General features: G+C 40.9%; 1 protein-coding gene across 2 annotated transcripts in view; it reads right to left on the bottom strand.

The window, feature by feature from the left end:
- PDE1C (phosphodiesterase 1C) overlaps positions 1-20,412 on the bottom strand; it is a 519,825-nt gene that overhangs the window by 282,151 nt on the left and 217,262 nt on the right. The window contains exon 2 of one of the 2 annotated variants that reach the window (XM_039251156.1): positions 7,861-7,887. The exons of the other annotated variant lie outside the window; for it this stretch is intronic. Within the exon in view, the coding sequence (XP_039107087.1) occupies positions 7,861-7,887 (27 nt within the window). The remainder of the gene's footprint in view (positions 1-7,860; positions 7,888-20,412) is intronic. 2 annotated transcript variants of the gene reach the window in all.

The raw sequence follows: 20,412 nt of genomic DNA, 5'->3' as shown, positions 1-20,412 counted from the left end.
TAGGACCACAGAGGAGTGTTTTGGCAAAACTAACCTAGAGACAGAATCCAAATCTGATTCTTAATTTTTCATCTACACCAGTGGTTCTCAACTAGAGATGATTTTGGCCACTCCCCTCCCCCAGGGGACATTTTTGATCATCACAACTAAGGGATGGGAGATTACTCCTGGCATTTAGTGAGTAAAGACCAGGGATATTACTAAACATCCTATGATGCACAGAATATGCTCACAAGGGAAACAGCAATAGTGCCAAAGCTAAGAAACTCTGATCTACACTGTTGGATCCAGTGTCTCCAGAGACTCCAAGAGCTGCCTCTTAAGCTGCTGCTGTTGGGCATTGGACTTGGCCTCAATTTGGAATCAATCAAGTCACTTCTGCCTCTTCAGTATTGAGGACCAGTAGGATTAGGTGGGATTAGAGACTTGCCTACCCAGGCAATTTAAAGTCTGGGTATAACTTCTGAAGCACAGTGATATGTCCAGCATGAGTGCTACTGAAGTCTTAAAGACACACTTAAGTCTCACCAAGCAATCTAAGAAAATGATTGGCAATGATTTTGGCAAACACCACAAAACAGCCAAATGATGCACACCACATAGTTATCAAATATCTAAGATAATGAACTGCAAACAAATACATTTGGCATTCCATTAAACATCTCTAGAATGAATGGTTTGAATGGAGGAAAGACAAAGATTGAAGCACTGGTAATACAGCAAAAATACTCTCAGAGTTTCTACCCATAGCTAGAGTTCCACACCGAAAGAGAAAAAAGAAGAGAAAAGGAGAGTCAATAATCCAAGCAATGACAACTTTCTGGTTCTTGATCATGCATGCCATCTGGCTTGCCGACCTCATAGGACTCTACCCTGACCAGTAGGAGGACCGAACGAGATGTGGGAGTATGTGGTGATCTGCAAAGCCATTTGTAAGTATGAGTCATTTATCAATATGAGCTTATTTGCCCATAGTTACACTTGGTAATTCTGACTTTAGTTTTGGCCCAGGGCAAAAAATATATGAAGGATCCCAATCTGGTTCACTCAGACATTCAACCCACATTTAACAAATACCAATCACATCCAATGCACCATGCTTTTGGGGAGCATATTTCCTACTCAACAAAATCACAGTGTTGCCAAGAAGAATGACATGCACATGCAATTATTTCTTGCACATGGAATGAGAGCAGCCATAACTGGGAAAGCAAGATCTCTTTTATGTGGAGAAATCTAAGAAGGCTCCGAGAAAGGATATTTGAGTTGGATCTTCAAGAAAAAACGGGCTTTCAACAGGTAAAAAGGAAAACATTCAAAATACTAGAAAGATTATGAATGAGGAATGGATAACAGAAAACATAAGGTAAATAGGGCAATCAGCAAGGAGGACAGCTTGACTGGAACTTAGGATGAATGGAAGGGAGTAACAGAGACAAAGCAGGAAAGTGAGGTGGGTACAGATGTAGAAACCCTTAAAATCCTAAACAAGAAGACAGACTTTATTAGCCAAAAGGAAGCCAAAAGAGGTTTGTTGTTATTGTTGTTGTTGTTGTTGACATGGCACAATCAGAGAGAGACACTGTGGGAAAAGTAATCAGACACAGGTATGCAGAATGAGATGAAGAAACCAGAGTAAAGAGAGTGGTTAAGAAAACTCATTTTGCACTGTAAGAAATGGGTAATGATACTGGACCAAGATCATGAGACTGAAAAATAGTGAGAAGTAAAGGCCCACAATCTATTAGAAACCTGTCTATAATGGGGGAAGGAGGAGAACAAAAAGTTAAAGTTGAAGAAACACACACAACAGAAGATCATATGAAGTGACTCAAAAGTGTTGATCCTGGGTGAGTGGGAGAATGGTAATAATTATAGTTGTCAGATACAAAGATGGAAGAGAAATAAAGACTGAATTGTGCCTAGATGATCCTCTTGACTCAGAAAATGTCAACCTGCCGACAAGGTCATTACTACTACTAGTATCTACTTTTACTACTCAGACTCAGCGCCTGAGCTACTTACAGTATCTCAGCGCTCTCTCTCACCACACATAGTCCCTAACTCTTACTACACCACCTCTATGGCTCTAGATCCCTGCACCTGTGCTCCCCAGACTCCTGCTGATATATTTGGAGGGCAATTGAATGAGAAACAACTGAATGAATGGTAGTTGCCTGATACTCTAACCTCTGACCAAACTATCTATATAGACACTCCATCACCTTCCTTTCTTCACCTGAAATTACAGTACCTATAGGTCATTTTTCATGTTAACTGCTTTGGGCATTATCCTTTGTGCATAAGTTTCTCTGTCCATCTGTGATCTGTCCTCTAACCAAACCACTTTGCTGCTCTTTCTGGTGTTCCTTAACCTGCTACCATTCACTGTAAAGTTACCTTGATTCAGGTGGCAATCTTGGAATGTAAACTAGACATATTCTCACAGCTGATACACATGTCCTTACTACTTTGAAAATGTATAGTCATCAAAAATATTGGAAAATATTTTTCAAAGGACTTTATCTCTTAGAAGATCCTCTTGTCCCTGATGTCACCATTACTTAGACTCTAAATATCAATACTAATAAGTAAGTAGTAGTATGCAGAATCACCCATAAGTATGTGAAACTATGTGCATTGATTTATCCAATATCCCCTTCAGCTTTCCCCCAAGTTATCTGACTGTCATTTTTCACAGCAAAAGTAAGAGAACAACAGCCCACTGATTCTATGTCCATGGTACTGAAAGAGCTTCAGAATTCACCAATGAGCCTTTATATGTCCCCAAATGAGAAATGGGGCACAGCTCAGCAGAAGATGCACTTGCTCCCACAAGGATACAAGTGCTTAGAAGATAGCCTTCCCAAAGGGTGATATCATCTTCCCACCCCCCACACACGACAATCTATTATTAACAGCAAAGGTGGCAGTTCTGCTGATGACTCATTAAGCATGCTGATTCGTGACAGCATAGGCAGACCTGACTACAGGAATCATTTGCTGGATTTAATCAATTATTGGGCTCATCAAATGTGATTACTAAGCCACATAAAAATCCAAGTGAAAGAAGGCATAAAGATAGTTGGAGGAAAAAAATAACTCCTTGTTTTGCCTTGCAATGGATAGGGACCACTCTATTATCTACATGTGTGATATCCACTCTACTGATTATCTCCACATGTTTTTACCCTGGGTTCTCTTCCTCCTAATGTCCAGAATATTTTTGAGACATTTGCCCCTTTGAGAGAAAATCTAAAGGATCAGCAAAACATCCACTTTTAAGATAACAGAACACATGAAGAAAGCTGAAAAAAAATTCTCAGTTATTCTGTTGGACTTTAATATGCCCATACCTCCAAGTGAATAAGAAGCAATATTATTTGTGATCTAGTGAGAGAAGAGTGTAGTAATGGAAATATCTTCCCAAACGACTTATTTGCAATGACCTTTAATACTTATAGCACTTACCATATTCTAATTATTTTGTTCATATGTGCCTTAACTACAAGTCTGCATACCTCTTAACAAAGGCAATTTCTTACACAGTTGACCTAGAACAACACAGGTTTGAACTGTGCGAGTCCATACACACACAGATTTTTTTTATAAATACAGCAGAGTACTTTAAATGTATTTTCCCTTTCTTGTGATTTTTTAAAAACATTTTCTTTTCTCTAAGTTTATTCTAAGAATACAGTATATAAGGGGCGCCTGGGTGGCTCAGTTGATTAAGCGTCCAACTTCAGCTAAGGTCATGATCTCACAGTTCGTGGGTACCGAGCCCTGCATTGAGCTCTGTGCTGACAGCTAGCTCAGAACCTGGAGCCTGCTTCAGATTCTGTGTCTCCCTCTCTCTCTGACCCTCCCCTGCTCATGCTGTCTCTATCTCTCTCTCTAAAATAAATAAAACATTAAAAAAAAGAACATAGTATGTAATACATACACATAAAATGTGTTGACTGTTTATGTTATTGGTAAGGCTTGCAGTCAACAGTAAGCTATTAATGGTTAAATTTGGGGGGAGTCAAAACTTATACAGTTTTTCAACTGCACGGAGGTTGGTGTCCCTACCCACCATGCTGTTCGAGGGTCAACTATATATGTCTTTATTTCCAGTATATATTTAAGTGTATGGCAAGAGTATTAAGTAAACTTGTTAAATTGAAAGATTTTTGTAAAGTATCATGCATGGGACTATCAAAATAATTTGATGATCAAAAAGATGAGAGTGACCACCCTTGGCTAAAGTTATTTGGTCACAGAAATGTCTAGATTTATAAAGTGAGTAAATCAGGTATAGTCAGACCCAGAACTTCTTATACTATCTAAGCAGAGCTAAATTTGATAATCAAGCAACCAACCAACCAGCCAACCAAGTTAGAATTAATAACAAATCAATGAAAACCTTTTTGCTAATGAAGTTTTCCCTAGCTGATGTGGCTTAAAACTCCAACTCCTGGTCATTCCGACCAAATTATTTCCACAGTCTAGACATGAAAACTGGACATATGTCTGCAGAGGTCCCTGAGGTCTGTGGATAAGTCTTTATTTGTACCTTTACCTCTGATTCTGCTGACCAATCGCAGCCTTTCCAGGCATACTAAACTAGGGGCGTCAGTATGTGCACACATGTGGGTATGCATGCATGTTAAAAGCACTTCTAACATTGATTCAGCTTATAACACCATCTCTGCTAGCAATTCTTTTCTTTAGTAGCAACTGAGAAGTATTAGATTATTCTTAGGTATTTATGATGATTTTGTACATGATCTGGCGTGCTTTCTCAAAGATAAATTTCTCAGAGCCAGACCTGATAACTTGAATCTTCAGCTGTATTAAAAATAACCTGATTAGAATTTTCGGGGTAAGGAGGTCTCCTGAGTAATCCTCTCTAGCTGTCAAATTATCATGTCACCACTTCAACAAATCTCTTGGAATGACTGGCCTTTGTGGACAAAACTCATTCATAAGACAAAAGGATGGTTCCCCTTAAATGTATTGATTTAGGGCCTAATCCAATAAGGGTTTCTGTGCAGGGAGCAGCTCACCTTCTACTTACCGGTGTACTTGCTAACCCAGTAAATAGTTCTGATAATATTATTCTTTTGGTTGAAATTCTGGTCTTGGAAGAGACGAGTACATTTTTCTTAACATTAAAAGTGAGATCCAGTAGAACCACTATCATAACATTCTTTTGGGCTACTAAGATCTGCCTAGTCCTTGATAAAATATTTTTAAAAAGATACTTACCTCAATTAAGTTGTAGTCGGATGATGATGACTTTGAAAGCCAGAGGATTTTCTTAAAAAATTTTTTAATATTTATTTATTTTTGAGAGACAAAGAGACAGAGCATGAGCAGGGGAGGGCAGGAAGAGAGGGAGACACAGAACCTGAAGCAGGCTCCAGGCTCTCGGCTGTCAACCCAGAGCCCGACACAAATTCTTTAAGAACTTTCCATCAAGAGATGTAATCTATGTGTCTTTCTCTTAAATGTGGGTGGGTTCTGTGATATCTTGACCGACAAAATAGAGCAGAAGTGACGCTGTACCAGTTTATGGGTGCAGGCTGTAATGAAGAGACCAGCATCTTCCATTTCTTGTCTGTTGAAACACATGACCTAGGAAGCCAACAAAGAGTGCAACTACCCTGAGACCACCATGCGGTGAGAAGCCCAAGCTCCATGCAGAGGAAGAAAGCCATGTGCATGGGGCGCCTGGGTGGCTTAGTCAGTTGAGCGTCCGACTTTCGCTTAGGTCATGATCTCACGGTTCGTGGGTTCGAGCCCCGCGTCGGGCTCTGTGCTGACTGCCAGCTCAGAGCCTGGAGCCTGTTTCAGAGTCTGTGTCTCCCTCTCTCTCTGACCCTCCCCTGCTCACACTGTCTCTCTCTCTCAGAAATAAATAAAAAAAAAGAATTTAAAAAAAAAAAAAAAAAGAAAGCCATGTGCAAAGTGAGAAAGAAACAAGGAGCACCAAGTCGCCTCACAGTGAGTGAAGTAGCAATCTTAAAAGTGAACCCTTCTTGGGCGCCTGGGTGGCTTAGTCTGTTAAGCGTGCGACTTTCGCTTAGGTCATGATCTCACGGTTTGTGGGTTCAAGCCCCGCGTCGGGCTCTGTGCTGACTGCCAGCTCAGAGCCTGGAGCCTGTTTCAGTCTGTGACTCCCTCTCTCTCTGACCCTCCCCTGCTCACCCTGTCTCTCTCTCTCCTAGAAATAAATAAAACATTAAAAAAAATTTTTTTTTAAATAAAAAAAATTAAAAAAAAAAGTGGACCCCTTCGTCTCCAGTAGCCCCAGCTCATTCCAGCTGGGTCAGGTGCAAACGACTCAGCCAAACCCTTCCTGAATTGCTGGCTCATAACACTGTGAGCAGAATACAATGGTTGTTTTAAACCATCAGTTTAGAGATGGTTTGTTATCAATGATAGATTAGTAGACATGGATCTATTTCACACAAAAATATGTATATGATTAAAAATAGAAGAGCTCAAACCAACCCTCTATTAATCTGCACTTTACATGACTTCAATGATGCTGGCACAAGACAGTCTATTTTTTTATTACATCGACATAATAAAAAATGCAACAGCATTCATGTAAGATATGCAAAAATATGCTTTCAAAAATAATCTACATAGTAATTTGAAACTTGACAGGTTTGAGCCACTCTCTTGTAAAACTCCCTCCAACCCATTTATCTTTTCTTAAAATAAAATTGAAGCAACTTTGAAATGTCTCATACCCCAGGTTCACTACAAGTAAAAATGATAAATTCCTTTTTACTACTGAAGACTATTACGCCCTCTAATCTGAGTGATTAATTTCTATCCTGCTCAGTGGTTCCCATGCAACTACTACCATGAACCCGATGAACCTGAACAAGACAGAATTATTTTGCCATCTGTATAAGCTCACTATATTTAGAAAAGCATAGCAACCTCCAAGAAGCCCTAAGGTTTTGTTCATCTTCTCTCAATGATGCGTGCACCTCTACAAAGCATATCAAATTGTAACTCCACTACTTTAGATTATGGACTTTATTTGGAAACCGTAGGACAGGACTCTGCCATGAGATGATACTCATTAGAAAAGGTAAGAGTAAAGCAGTCATCTGAAGGCACCATTGTTGAAACCTACTGCAGTGGTGATTTTTTTTATCCAAATGTAATCTGTTTAATGTTATAACACCAAAATCAAATATAATCGATGAAAAGTGGACATTAGACTTTGCGACTGAGCTGTGGGCTTCTAATGCTTAGTAAACAAAAGGTCTACACAACCTATTTCTTTGGAATGTGTTTTCCAAACTCTTCTCAATAAAACGAGGTAATGGAGGATGATAAAAGATGACATTCTACTTTAAATTATCCTTTCCATGGTTAAACCAAACAAGACTAATAATGCCCTTGAAGGAATTTGTACCTATTTAATGCTCAACAGCATTTTGTCAGACAATCGGGCAAATAGGAACTGCAGACAAAGGAAAATTCAAGCACTAAAAGTCTACTTAAAGATGCTTTTATACCCCCATCCACAAACCTTCAGCACCCGCCAGGCCAGCCCCTCTTCAGTCAAAGTTTTGATACAATCATTAGGTGGATCAACAGTTAACAGGTCTTTTCATCCACCAGATCCATTCTCACAGAGGGGTATACACTCACAGTGCCACCCTAAATGTCTGCAATAAAATTTTAATTCTAGCAGCAGTAGTGATCCAAAGATTAAGCGGGACGTCACGGAGAAGGAACCAAGAAACTGTTCATTACACTGAATGTCCACCATGAGCCAGACTTGCGAAGAGTTGCACCACAAATGACTCAACCAGCAAGCTCCCTTTCTCAGAAAGACACTCTTACCTCTGGGATGTTTTCTTATATTTCCTCCTGTAGGAAAAGAAGCATAAACACACATCAGAAAAGGGTTGTGGCAGGCAGTGAATTAGAAAAGATACTTCAGCAGGGATAGGCGTGACAGGTTCTTTCTGTGAGGCTTGTGAGTTTCAAACCCCAGCTAAAAGTTTCAGATTATTGTGTTATATTGTGGTCAGATGCATACAAGCAGTCTTCACAGTTACAAATAGCCTCCCAAGAGCTCAATGGTTCTGCCTTCCTATGTTCTTCCCCTTGCCCGTTGAAGGCAATGTAGTATCTGGGGCGAGGTCAGGCTTTAAAGACCACAGGACTCAGATTTAAATATCAGCCCTTCCATTTGTTAGGTTCATGGGGTTGATGAGGAGTAAATGGTCAGGGTCTTGGAAAGCATTCCTCTTTGCCTGGCACATATTAAATGGCCAATAACTATTAGCTATTTGTATTGTAACATTTATTACTATTACCTCCGCCATATAGCACCGAAGTCCCTTTAAGGATGTGCCTTTTTTCAATGAAAATGAGTCTTTCAGCTAAACCATAAGATCAGATATAAGCTCTTCCCAGAAGGAAGAAGGGAGAAAAGGGACAATGAAAAAGTCTAGAAGCAAAGGGGTGAGAGCAGCAGTAGGAACTTGCTAATAGCTTATCTGTGGGCTACTCTTCAGGAAGAGCACTTTCCTGGGAGCAGAAATGGCTGGAGTTCTAGTACAACTCTGCTATTTAGCCTTGGGCACATCTACTGGGCATAAAGCTTCTTAATCTATCAAATGGAGATAATATCTGCCCTCGATATCTCACCCAGGCCATGGTGGCATTCAAGGGGAAAGTGGCCATCAAATTTATTATCCCAATATCTCAATGGTTTTTAGGTTTGTGTCAGTTTTTGCAGACTCTGAAGTCTCTCAAAAGAGCTTGAATAGGCTCTTAACTGGAGGGGATTCAAGGAAAGAAAGTGCTTGGGGAGGAAAATGCGTCTTCCTGGTAGCATCTCCAGGAAGTGCAATGCTTCCCAGTTGTCCTTAGTTCCACACCTACGCTCCCATTACAGTCACTGCATCCAGGAAACCAAGCTGCTGATTTGCTCATAGAGCTGTATGTCACACATTTTTTTAAAAAGGGCACAGATGTTTCAAATTCAGAATCACTGTGACTTATTACATCTCTGTTCATATGAAAATATGCATGGCAGTGTTAGGTGTTAAGTGAAGAAAGCAGCATGAAACACAGAACCTACGGGGTGATCTTGCCTAATGTACCAAATACTTTCTGGAAGGAAACACCAGAATGAAAACCATGACCCCAGGGTAGTGGATTAATGGATCATTTCCTTTATATTTATTATTTTTACTATTATTCTATACCTGTACATAGTCACATATGCAGATACACACATTTTTGGGCTATATGAATATATAAAGATATTTATATGTTTAAATTACATCATATGTAAAGAGAGGAGGTCAACGAACAGAGTGGGTTAAGGCTTGAGCTTTAGAAAAAACTGTGTTCTGATCTTGGCTCTGGCACTTAGCTCTACAATATGTGACCAGTTCTTCAACTCCTCTGAGCCTCAATTTCTTCATTTATAATGTGGGAATATCAGAGAACCCGTCTCAAGACCTTGTGATGAGAAATATATGAGACAGCCCACGTGAACATCAGTTTCACAAAGGCAGATTCTTTGTGTGGTTCCCCAGGGTAACCTAGTGCCTAAAACAGCCCCTGGCACCCCCTCTAGAAGCTGTGTCTGGACCCCATCAGCAGTAACAGATCACTTTTCAGGCAGTTGCCAAGGGCAGAGGTTTCATCTACAAGCACAGAGCAGAGTGAATTGTGGTGTGGCCCATGCCCTCGGCCCTTGTTAGGACTGTTGTCTACTAAACTGGGTTAAGGAGTCTCTGGCAAGATAAAAAATAATAATAACAATCCACTGAGAGTGTGCAAGGGCCAAAGACAATGGGGCAGGCAGGCCAGATGGATGCTCCTGGCTTCTACCCAGAAGCCCAACTAATTCTATCAGCAGAGGGTATCTCCGGAGGTCAGAAGAAGACAATCTTTGGTATTGGCTTCCATGGAATTCTCCCAGCATTTGCCAAGAAGCATACAAAGCAAATGCTGGGAGTGCTGGGACAAACGAAGATGAACAAAAATTAGAAGAGCTTCCATTTTCAGCACCCACTAGTAACAAGCATTTAACATACATCGTTAACCCTCATAATACCACTGTTAAAATCCACTTCCTGAAAGAAATCTGGATTCTAAAAACAGAAATCAAGACACATACCTAAAGTGTTACTTTATGATAACAACCAGTACGGGGTGGGGGGGGGGGGTTAAAGAGCTTTTTGAAAGAGGTGGTCTCGATTGATGGCTGGGATTTCAGCAAGGACAAATACGAAAGTATGAGGCAAATAGGTTTGGAGAGCATGTCTAGTGACCTCAAACCAGCCCAGCCCAGTCCAGCCAGATATGAAAGGAGATAGCAAGCTAAAAAAGTGCTGAGGAAAAAGTTAAGAAAAATATAATAATTCATACTCTGTTTTAAAAGATGATACATGGGGCGCCTGAGTGGCCCAGTCGGTTAAGCGTCTGACTTCAACTCAGGTCATGATCTCACAGTTTGTGGGTGCAAGCCCCGTGTCAGGCTGTGTGCTGACAGATCGCTCAGGGCATGGAGCCTGCTTCAGATTCTGTGTCTCCCTCTCACTCTGACCCTCCCCTGCTCACACTGTCTCTCTCTCTCTCTCTCTCAGAAATAAATAAAACATTTAAAATTTTTTAAAAATAAAAGATGATATGTGGGAGAAGGGGTCACTTTTTGCATTGCATTGTCCCATCTCCAACTATGTGGAAAGACAATAGGGCTCTGGAATGTGACAGACTCAAAATCCAACTACTACCACCACCTCCAGCTGTGAGGCCTCAGGTATGCTCTATGCTAAATCAAGCTTTAGTGTCCACAGCTGTAAAATAGAAAGAATGACCTCAGAGGGCACAGTCAGGTACCTGCATGCATATAGACAGTCTAAAAATTTTGCATCCCCTTGTCCCTGCTTTGAGCTTCTTGAGGTCAGGGGTCCTGTTATATGGAACTCCAAGGGCTTGCACATCAACTAGCACGTGGGTGACACACAACATGTCTATTGGCAAAATAAATAAGTCACTTGCAGCTGCCACTCACACTTATCAAAATATGGGTTGTGCTTTTGGTAGACCCAAAGAAACCCAAAAATCTGATTTTCAGTACAATCCACTCCTAACACTCACTCCTCACCCTCATAGTTGCATCCTTGGCTTCATAGACCTAAAGTTCTCTTTTCCCATCTTGTGCCATTTAGACCCAGATGGCTTCAGAACCAAGACAGATCCAATCCAAATAGTGTCATCTTATACTGGAGTTGAAAGGTCAGCACTTAAAACACTAGAGAAAATGTACTTCCATGGAAATTATCCTACTCAAGATCCATCCACAGATCATTTGGACTGGGCAGGATCAGTGAGGCCTGAATGAGCCGTACTTATCCTTCGGCTCTCAGCTGAGACATCACTTCCTCCTAAGAACCTTCTAGGGTCTCCCAAACTGGACAGTGCTCCTTTTGTATGTTCCATGGTGGCCACAGTTCACCCACCTCATTGCACTTGTCACTCCTGAGAGTTACGATCTGCTTTGCTGATGGCAATGATGGCTCGTCTGCTACCTGCTGGTGTTTCTCTCTTTCCTAACACAGTGACTGTCAAATGGCAGCTACTCAATATATTGCTGGGGAATGAATAAGTGAATTTATCAACAAACTGATCAAAAACTTTTTTCTTTCTATGCATTTCCTTCTGTTTAGCAATGACTTACTATGAGCAGTGAGGACACCTATGAAAGCCATAGTTTTCTACACACATGAGGAACGTAAGAAGACAATGTTAGGGGCTTCACAGTTGTGGAACACCTCTGTCCCATGTCCATTACACAAATTAACTCATTTTGACACCTACGGACCCTGGGAGGGATACCTCACTTTTCACTTGATGGAAGGGAGGTTCAGAGAGGTTAAGTAATTTACCTATGGATACAGAACCTTCAACTGTAGAGAAAGAAAGTAAACTCTGAAGCCTTCACAGAAAATTATGCAAATAAATCAAAGGGTGCCAAGAGGGAACTCAGACACTAGATAAAAACAAACAAAACCAACAACGATAAAACAAACTGGGTCCTTTCCTTCTAAATGCAGGAAATGAGCTAGAAAAGAACCCAGTTTATTTTTGGCCTTTTGTTTTTAAGAACTTCCACAGAACTTATCCCTGATTCATAACCTGAAAGACAAAAGGAATGTTTTTAAATGTTCTGTTTTGTTTTTTTTCAAACTTACTTCAAATTTACAATTTTTTGAAACCTGAAACAACACATCGCATGTCTTAAGATTCACGTAGCTAGACTGAGTTGATGTAAAAAGCAGAGAATGACCAGGAGCTGCTGTGCTCTGAACTTTGGCAAAGCTGGCAGCATGGGAGATGGAGAATGTGTGGCTTCACGCTCAGGCAGAAGGCTGGTCATCTCCACAAGGCCCGACCAAGGAAACCATATCCATGAAGGTCTAGAGTGGCGCTTTGCAAACTCTTCCCCAGAATGGGCTCTGCCCTCCTCACTCTGTGGATGGGCATTAAAGCATAATGCTGATCACTGGCTTGAACTCAAAGCCTCCTCCAAATTACGGTGCCCAATAAGCTATGTGACCTTAAGCAAATTATATCACGTTCCCAACCACCAGTCTCCTCATCTGTAAAAGCTGGCTAACAGTAGCAGCCACTGCACAAGACAATGTGAGAATCAAGTATAAGAATATTGTAAAGCCTTTAGCGCAGTGCTGGGTATTCAGTAAGGGCTTGAGAGTCAGCTACTGTATTACTAACAGTACTGCATAAATAATAATGGTATTTTAATTCAATAGGTTTCCAAATTTTATTTGGGGAAAAAAAGGCTTTCATTGATTAAAGAAGTAAAGAAAAAAGGCTGCAGATTGCTTTCTAAAAATAGGAAAAAAAACACTGAATGCTTGCAATTCTCCTTATCTTAGAACACTTGAACCACAAAGAAAGCAGGTGCTAACCTCAATCTTGCTAAGAGGAGAAAGAGCTGAAATCCTGTCCAGCTTACCCCCAAGCCCGAGGGACCCTGCAGGCTGTACACCCTGCCACACACTCTGGCTGTGGTCCCAGTAAACTTAGCAGAAGTACACATTTCCCTCTAATGTTGAAGTAGGGCCATTGTTGAAAAGGCAGGAGAAGAAAAGGTAAAAGTGGGTATTTATGAACAGCATAATAATCCTTAGCAATATCTAAAGTTACTTTGTTTTGAGAGGCAGAGAGAAAAACAGAGAGCACAGAGGATGGGCAGAGAGAGAAGGAGATAAAATCTTAAGCATGCTCCACACCCGCCACGGAACCCAACACAGGGCTCGATCTCATGACCCTGAGATCATGACCTGAGCCAAAACCAAGAGTCAGCTGCTTAACTGACTGGCCACCCAGGTGCCCCTTTCAAGTTACCTTTTGATAAAGCTTCTTTTTATCAAGAACTCCCTAAAAACTGAAGCCCATGGGGTTGCTAACACAGAATCCCTAAGCACCCACCAGAAGTTGTAACTCAATGCAGAGACATGATGCTCTACAGCTAGCATCAACTGACCCATATCCATTTATCTCTTAGGCAAATTAAAAGACTCCTGGTCATCATTGAAAATCAATGTCTGTTTAATCTGGAATGTTTCCCTGGAACTGGAAAGTGGATTGCCCAAGAACTATCACTGGTGTGTGTATGTGTATATGTACATGCACATATATAGAACAGGAAATGAGGAGCTGGAAAATCTCCCCTCAAAGGATCAGTCCACTTACATCCAGCTGATCTCATTCTGAAAAGTGAATACTGAGATGGGAACATCAGCAAAGAGCAAAGAGCACTGACCCCCAATATTTAAAAAGGTTACCCAAAGCTCTCCGTATCTGTGTCATCTAGCAGACACTTCTAGACACTGAACTTCATTTTACCTCTCCTGGCCCTAGCCAGGGAGAAAAAGGATAAAATTAAGCAAACATAAAAGGGGTGATTCTGTCCACAGTAAACCTGGACCTGCATGGGGGCAGAGCCCCAAAAGCAAGGGAATGGCAAGAGACAGCAATAAGGTGGGAGCGAGGATGCCTTCTGGGCGACTATACTTGCTTTTTTGATGACTTGGAGTTCCCAAAGTACCGGGCATGCCCACAATCAAATAAATGTAAGTTTCACATACTCCAAAGTCAAACAGATGATTTGGGAATCATTCCTGAGAGTATGGACAAGTGAGGGTTGAATAAGCACTGATGTTAAATTATGAAGAGGCTGGCAGTCTTTGGTTTCTTTTTAAGTGAGTATCTTTGAGTAAGAGCCATATGGGTGCTATAATAATAAGGTTTATAAATAGGCTTAATATTCAAACAAGCTGGCTTAAAAAAAAAAAAAAAAAAGACAAAACTTGTGCTCAGTTTCAAAGTTGACAGCAAGATACCTCCCAGTTGGGCATAAGAAGGTTTTCCGGTATGGGAAGTTGGATGTGCAACAACTACACATGCACATGAGAACTCTAGGTCTCTGCCTTCCGTGTTCGCCAGCACTTCCAGGCAATGATGACTCATTCTGTTCCAGATCCCGTCAGATCCCGTCTCCATCCTTCTCTACCAAGGTCACTACTGCTGCCTATGCACAGACAGCTTTGGAATTTCTTGGTTCTCAGCCCTCAGTTCCCTCGAGGGAGAGGAAATTGGGGGGCAGACTCAGAAAAACGAAGTGCTGCAAGACTCGGAGTTAATTGAGTGGAGTTAACTACATGTTCTCAGGAGTTCAGGTCACACACAGCTCCCTTGTGGGAAAGCAGACTAAGATAAAATGTCACAAATACCCATGAAATTAGCAAGGACCTGAATGATCATCTGATACTCCGGTTTTGTTTTTCATTGGCATATGGGTTACAGACTGAATAAAACTGAATAGAACAAATGGGTATCTCTGGAAACTTCTGAATATATCTTAAATCATTTGTATGAACTACTCTACATGTTGCTGAGACTGGAAGGTCCTTGTACATTTCTTCTTAACCTACGAGTGATTTCATTTCCATGGTGCATACATTAAAACCCAGATTTGCAAAGTTTTGTGTATATTGACTGCTTGACGGCACTTCTCATATTTTGAACAAGTAAATGCCAATAAGAGAGTGTATATAAATTGCTGTCTCCTGGTACCTTCTGGCACAGTATTGGGGAGGGGAGAAGATATTAGAGAAAATGAGATATTCCCTTCCCTTACTAGCTCAAATATTTCTTAACTGATGAACTACAGAATGAAACTCCATCTGGGCAATGATTCTATTTTCCTTCATGGCCAAAGATCAAAGCAATACAAAAAATGAAAAATAGTAAAATGATATAAACTCACTTTCACCTTGAATAACCCAATAATTAGTAAAGGGTTGGGGAGGTTTTTTTGTTTAAATTTTCTAGAGAATTTTTCTGCTAGTTTTTTGTTTGGTTTGGTTTGGTTTGGTTTGGTTTCTGGTTGGGGTGTGGAATTGTCCCACAGACTCTCACTCTTCCATTTAGCCTTCTTAGAAACAGAAGAGCATATTCAGGGTCAGCAACTCGCAAAATACAAAACTGCAAGATGTGCTCATCACCCAAAGTGATAAGATCAAATTCAAATGAAGAAGTAAGGTTTGGGGATGCGGATGGTGAACCTGAAGAATAAGGGAATGCTAAACTGAAGCAGAGCCGTACATAAGACCATCGATTTTTAACTCACTCCTGGAAGCAAATATGTTTGTATCTAGTGCTGGCTGGGCACTGGAAAAAGGAGAAATCTTTAAGAATTAATCCAAATTCCTGCCAGCTCCACAGGAAGCCCCACCTGGAACAGCACCAATTCACTCAGCCAATCCATACTGTGCCCATGCTCCCACATTCCTGAAGGCCTGTTTCTTCATTGTTCTCCCTCCAGCCCCCCTGTCTGCCTGTAGACAGCTGGCCAGACACAAAAATCCAAATCTCTTGTTCATGCCTGATCCTCTCCTGGGGCCTGGGTGAAAAATTCCAGCACTCGAATTACCGTCCAACAGGCCCCCAAAAGGGACCCCCTCCCCAAAGAAGGCTGCAATCTTCTTCTGGAAAGCAAAGCTTTTTGAGCAGACCAAGCACTATTTCCCTCTTGCTTTAAGCTAGGCAGTGAGCTAACCATTGGCACCAACAACAAAATATGGAAAGGTTTTTAGAGAAAGAAAATAGAAAGTAAATATCATGCTTATAGAAGTCCAGGTAGCGCTTTTTTGCATAAATTATTTATCCCTCTATTCACATATTTACAACCACTTGCTGTGTTATAAGCACAGCAAAACTGTGTGGGTGGGAATGGAAGAGATTTTTGTGACCTCTTTCCTAGGAGCCTGGCTCCTGTTGAGATAAACATCAATGAGAAAGGCTGAAAACAAAAATATTTCTTAATATTCATGCAACGCTGCCAAAGTGGAGATAAATCCGAAGGATTAAGACAAAATCTTACTCTCCACAGATGCATCCCTGTAATTAGGGGAGGGGTAGAATTTTTTTAATTGAATTATCCAGAGAGTTGCTTTGCTCTTCCTCATGTGTATTTAGCCAGAACAAAAACCGTATCTTCTGCCAAGTTTAACTTCAGTGACCAGTCTGGTCTTTCTAAGCCTTCCCTATCTACTCTAGGAGTATTCCTTCCCTCTCTCCTCTCTTCCACCCTTCCTTCCAGCTCTTATCCAAACGTACTCATGGCAGAAAGCAGCTACTGGCTATTTACAACTCTGGGTGACTTTAAGTCAACACACAGTTCCTGGGGAGCAGAGATCCTTCCTATTTCCTCCAAAACCTTCTCTAACAGTAACATCATCCACAGAAGCCTCTTCTCTGGACACGGGCTCTGTAAACTTTAACAATTTAAATATTGAAAAATAATGCGAATATCCAGAAAACAGAAAAAGGAGGAGGGGAATTAACTAGTAAATATGCTCATAGGGACCATTTTGAGCTGTACTGCCAGCGGAAATCACCAAATTCTCCTTACCTATATAGTTACCTTTACTGAAACTATCCAGACTCCCAGAAATGAGTACTTTGAACAATTCTTTAATTTTTTAAACAATTCTTTCATTTTTTTTTAACAATGACTAATTTCAGTCCGTAGTTCTGTAGAAAGAATGACAATTCTAAACAATATTTATGGAGCTTCAATTTATGATAATTAATCCTTTTGTTTTCACAAATGAGCAGCACAGGACTTTATTCATCAAAGTATTTATGGTTCCTCATAGTTAGCAGACTGGATTTCCAAATAACAACTGCCTGGAAGAGTATATATACTAAATATGAAATACTTTGAGGGGAGGTAATTTAAAGGTATTATAAGACCCCTCAGAGTCATCCTTAGACAAGAGTCAGAGAGATAGAGAAAAAGGGGTCAGATATTAGTCTGAATTTGAACTATTCCTAAAACACACACAGAAATAGATTTCAAAAACTAATCCTTCAGGGGACACCTGGGTGGCTCAGTTGGTTAAGCACTGGCAATGTGGAGCCTGCTTTGGATGCTCTCTCTTTCTCTCTCCCCCTCTCTCTCTCTCTCTGTCTCTCTCTCTCTCTCTCTGTCTCTCTCTCTGCCCCTCCCCAGCTCATGTTCTTGCTCTCTCTCAGTCGCCCTCTCTCAAAATAAGTGATAGATAAACTTAAAAAGAAAACTAATCTTTCACTACTAGATTCGCTCAGAGTGTCTGTACCATGCAGGAAAAGTCTTGGTTATTTCAGCATTTTGGTTATTTGGAATCTGGAAAAACAAAACTTAACAGTCCTTGGATGTCCAATAGTGACTTTTGGCCAAAATATTCAACATATTCTTATGTTGATTATTTAAGGTTTCACTCTTCTGGTGGCCTTAAGGGAAAGGAAGGCTGTTTCAGCAGAATACTGAATATTGGGTCCCTGCAATAGACTTCTGGAAGGGAATGAAAGTGGAAAGGGGGGAAGGCAGGTTGGGGAAGGCCTTAAAAAGCAGGAAAATGGCCACAAATGAGGAGATGTGGTGTGGAAGATGAGAGCTGTGGCAGGACTTGTGCATAGGAGACAGAGGCCTGGTGTGTCCATCATAGGGCACTTCAGGAGCAGCAGCGTCCCCACAAAGCACCACTGGGCAAGCCTAGACAAAGGATAAACTCCTGCAGAGTCTAGAGAGCCTCCACCCAGCCAACCTTCAGGCGGCCCTGCTGTGGTGATAGGGTCCACACTTTGAGTCTTACGGCCTGGCTCATGACCCAGAAGGTCCGTGATGGGGGCCTCACTCCATTTGGCTTCTTGGGTCATAGTCTCTTTCTTCCGTTGGATACTGGGAATGATTCTGCCTTCCCCCCAGGCTTCTGTCTCTGCTCCAAATCATGTTATGGTGAGCGTGAAACCAAGTAGTCAATATAAGGGTTCCAAGCAAAGCTATGTACACTGATTACTAGCTGGCCTTTCCCATATGTTGGACAAGAAAATGCCAATGAGAAAATATATATAAACTTGCAGTCTTCTGGCACCTTCTGTCAGACTATTTAGGGTGTCACACTAAACTGAGTTCTATGTGTGAGTGTCTGTGTATATACACATATATAATTTATCTTATTTATTCTTATTTTGTTGGACTATACATTATCCCTCTAAACCAGACTTTTCCTTTAATCTCCAGACCCATTTATCCAACTGCTCATGACTTCACCACCTCTCTTCAAGGACATGTTATAGGCCCCTCATACTCAATATGTCCAAAACTGAACTCATTATCTCTACTCTCCATTCATTCTGCTCCCATGCACAACCAAATCTACAATCTTACTGCCCCTCAGTGGGCCTTATCTAAGTAAACAGCATCTAGGAATGAAGCTAAAAACTTGGGAGTTATCTTAGATTCCACTCTTTCCCATTTCCCACATCCAAGTCCTGTTGAGACTACCTCCTAAAAATCTCTCAAATCCATCCCTATAGGCCTTACAATGGCTTCCCACTGGTAAAACCTCTAGTCTAAGGAAGGCTCTCAGCCTTAGTGCCATCATCTGGCAGACCTGTGTGCCATGAGAGCCAAGAAAGGGAAGCAGTGAATGTGCAGGCTAAAGTGTAAAACAAGAAAGCTGAGGCAGAGGTCCAATTAAACTGCTAGCTTCTGCACCCATGGAAGCCACAGGAGTGGAAATAAGGAAAGCCAGAGGCCAGGGATGCCGGTACCAATTTGTTGGACTGCATGCCTACTTTCTAAAGCTTGATTCAATGACTCTAGAACATCTGTCACCATCTCATCACAATGACCACCTATGCAACCCATCTTGCTCATATCAAAACAGTCCCTTTTGGTCCTTTGCCTTGTACCTGTGACTTTCTGGACTAATTCTGTTTTCATTTGTAGCTAAATATAACACATGTACAATAAATCATCTCTTCTGCTGTCTTAGCTGAATGAATGAATAATAAAATATGATCTGATCCCTCTCTAGCAATGTCTTGAGACTCCTGTCTCCATACAGTTTTGGCTATAGCCACATGGCCTTCTTGGTTTTTGAGGTGCCATGATCCTTTGGCTTTTTTGCACATGCTGTTTTCCCAGCCCTTGAATACCTTAGAACACTCTTCCTCAACTCTTTACTGAACTAATGTCTACTTGTTCTTCATAGCTCATTTTAAATCTCACTTCTTCAGAGAAGCCTTCCTGATTTTTGCACCAGGTTTGGACCCCCTATTATATTTTTCCATAGCATTCGTCACTATAAATAATTGCTCGTAGAATTATATGTTTAATATGTGCTTCTGCCAGTGGACTGAATGCTCCCTAAGGGAGGGAGTCTTTATCTTGCTTCCCACTATCTAGTGCCTGGTGCATGGTAAGTGCCAAAGAAATGTTTGCTTAGTGGGTGAGTGATGGATGACTTTCCTGCATATGGTTGTATGTGTATTCATTCAGATATATCAATAAAATTCATTATCTATAATCATAAATTATGTCTTCTCAATTGAATTACTCTCTTAAGCTTTTCATGATTTCACAACCTAGAAACATCTAGGTTTTTCTTACACTCACAAAGACTCATTTATTTTACGTAATAAGAGCTGTCAAAAGGTCTTTAATAAAGAGTACACTCCAATAAGTCTGAAGAATTCCAAAGTTTTACATGGATTCAGCATACTTTCTCCAGAAATAGAGTATTCCATTTATTGTGGAATCCACTTTTTATTACTGATGAGAAATTGTGATGGTCATTCTCAAAGCTCTTACAGACTACTTTATGGACCGCATACTCAACAATTATTGTTCTTAGTCTCTTATCAAAAAGCAATGACTTAGATCATGTAAGCACTTTCCCTCCATATGGAAAAACTGGCAAGCAGTTTTCCATGAGCCAAAGAAAATTAAAGAAAGAAAATCAAGCTAGAAAAGTAGAAATCCCTCTACTTAGGGCTACTTCCCAACCAATA

The sequence above is a fragment of the Hyaena hyaena genome, unplaced genomic scaffold (genome assembly GCF_003009895.1).
Source record: "Hyaena hyaena isolate Hyena2069 unplaced genomic scaffold, ASM300989v1 scaffold_387, whole genome shotgun sequence".
NCBI lineage: Eukaryota > Metazoa > Chordata > Mammalia > Carnivora > Hyaenidae > Hyaena > Hyaena hyaena.
Note: the sequence above shows the minus strand (reverse complement) of the source record. Positions and strands in the feature narration are given on the sequence as shown.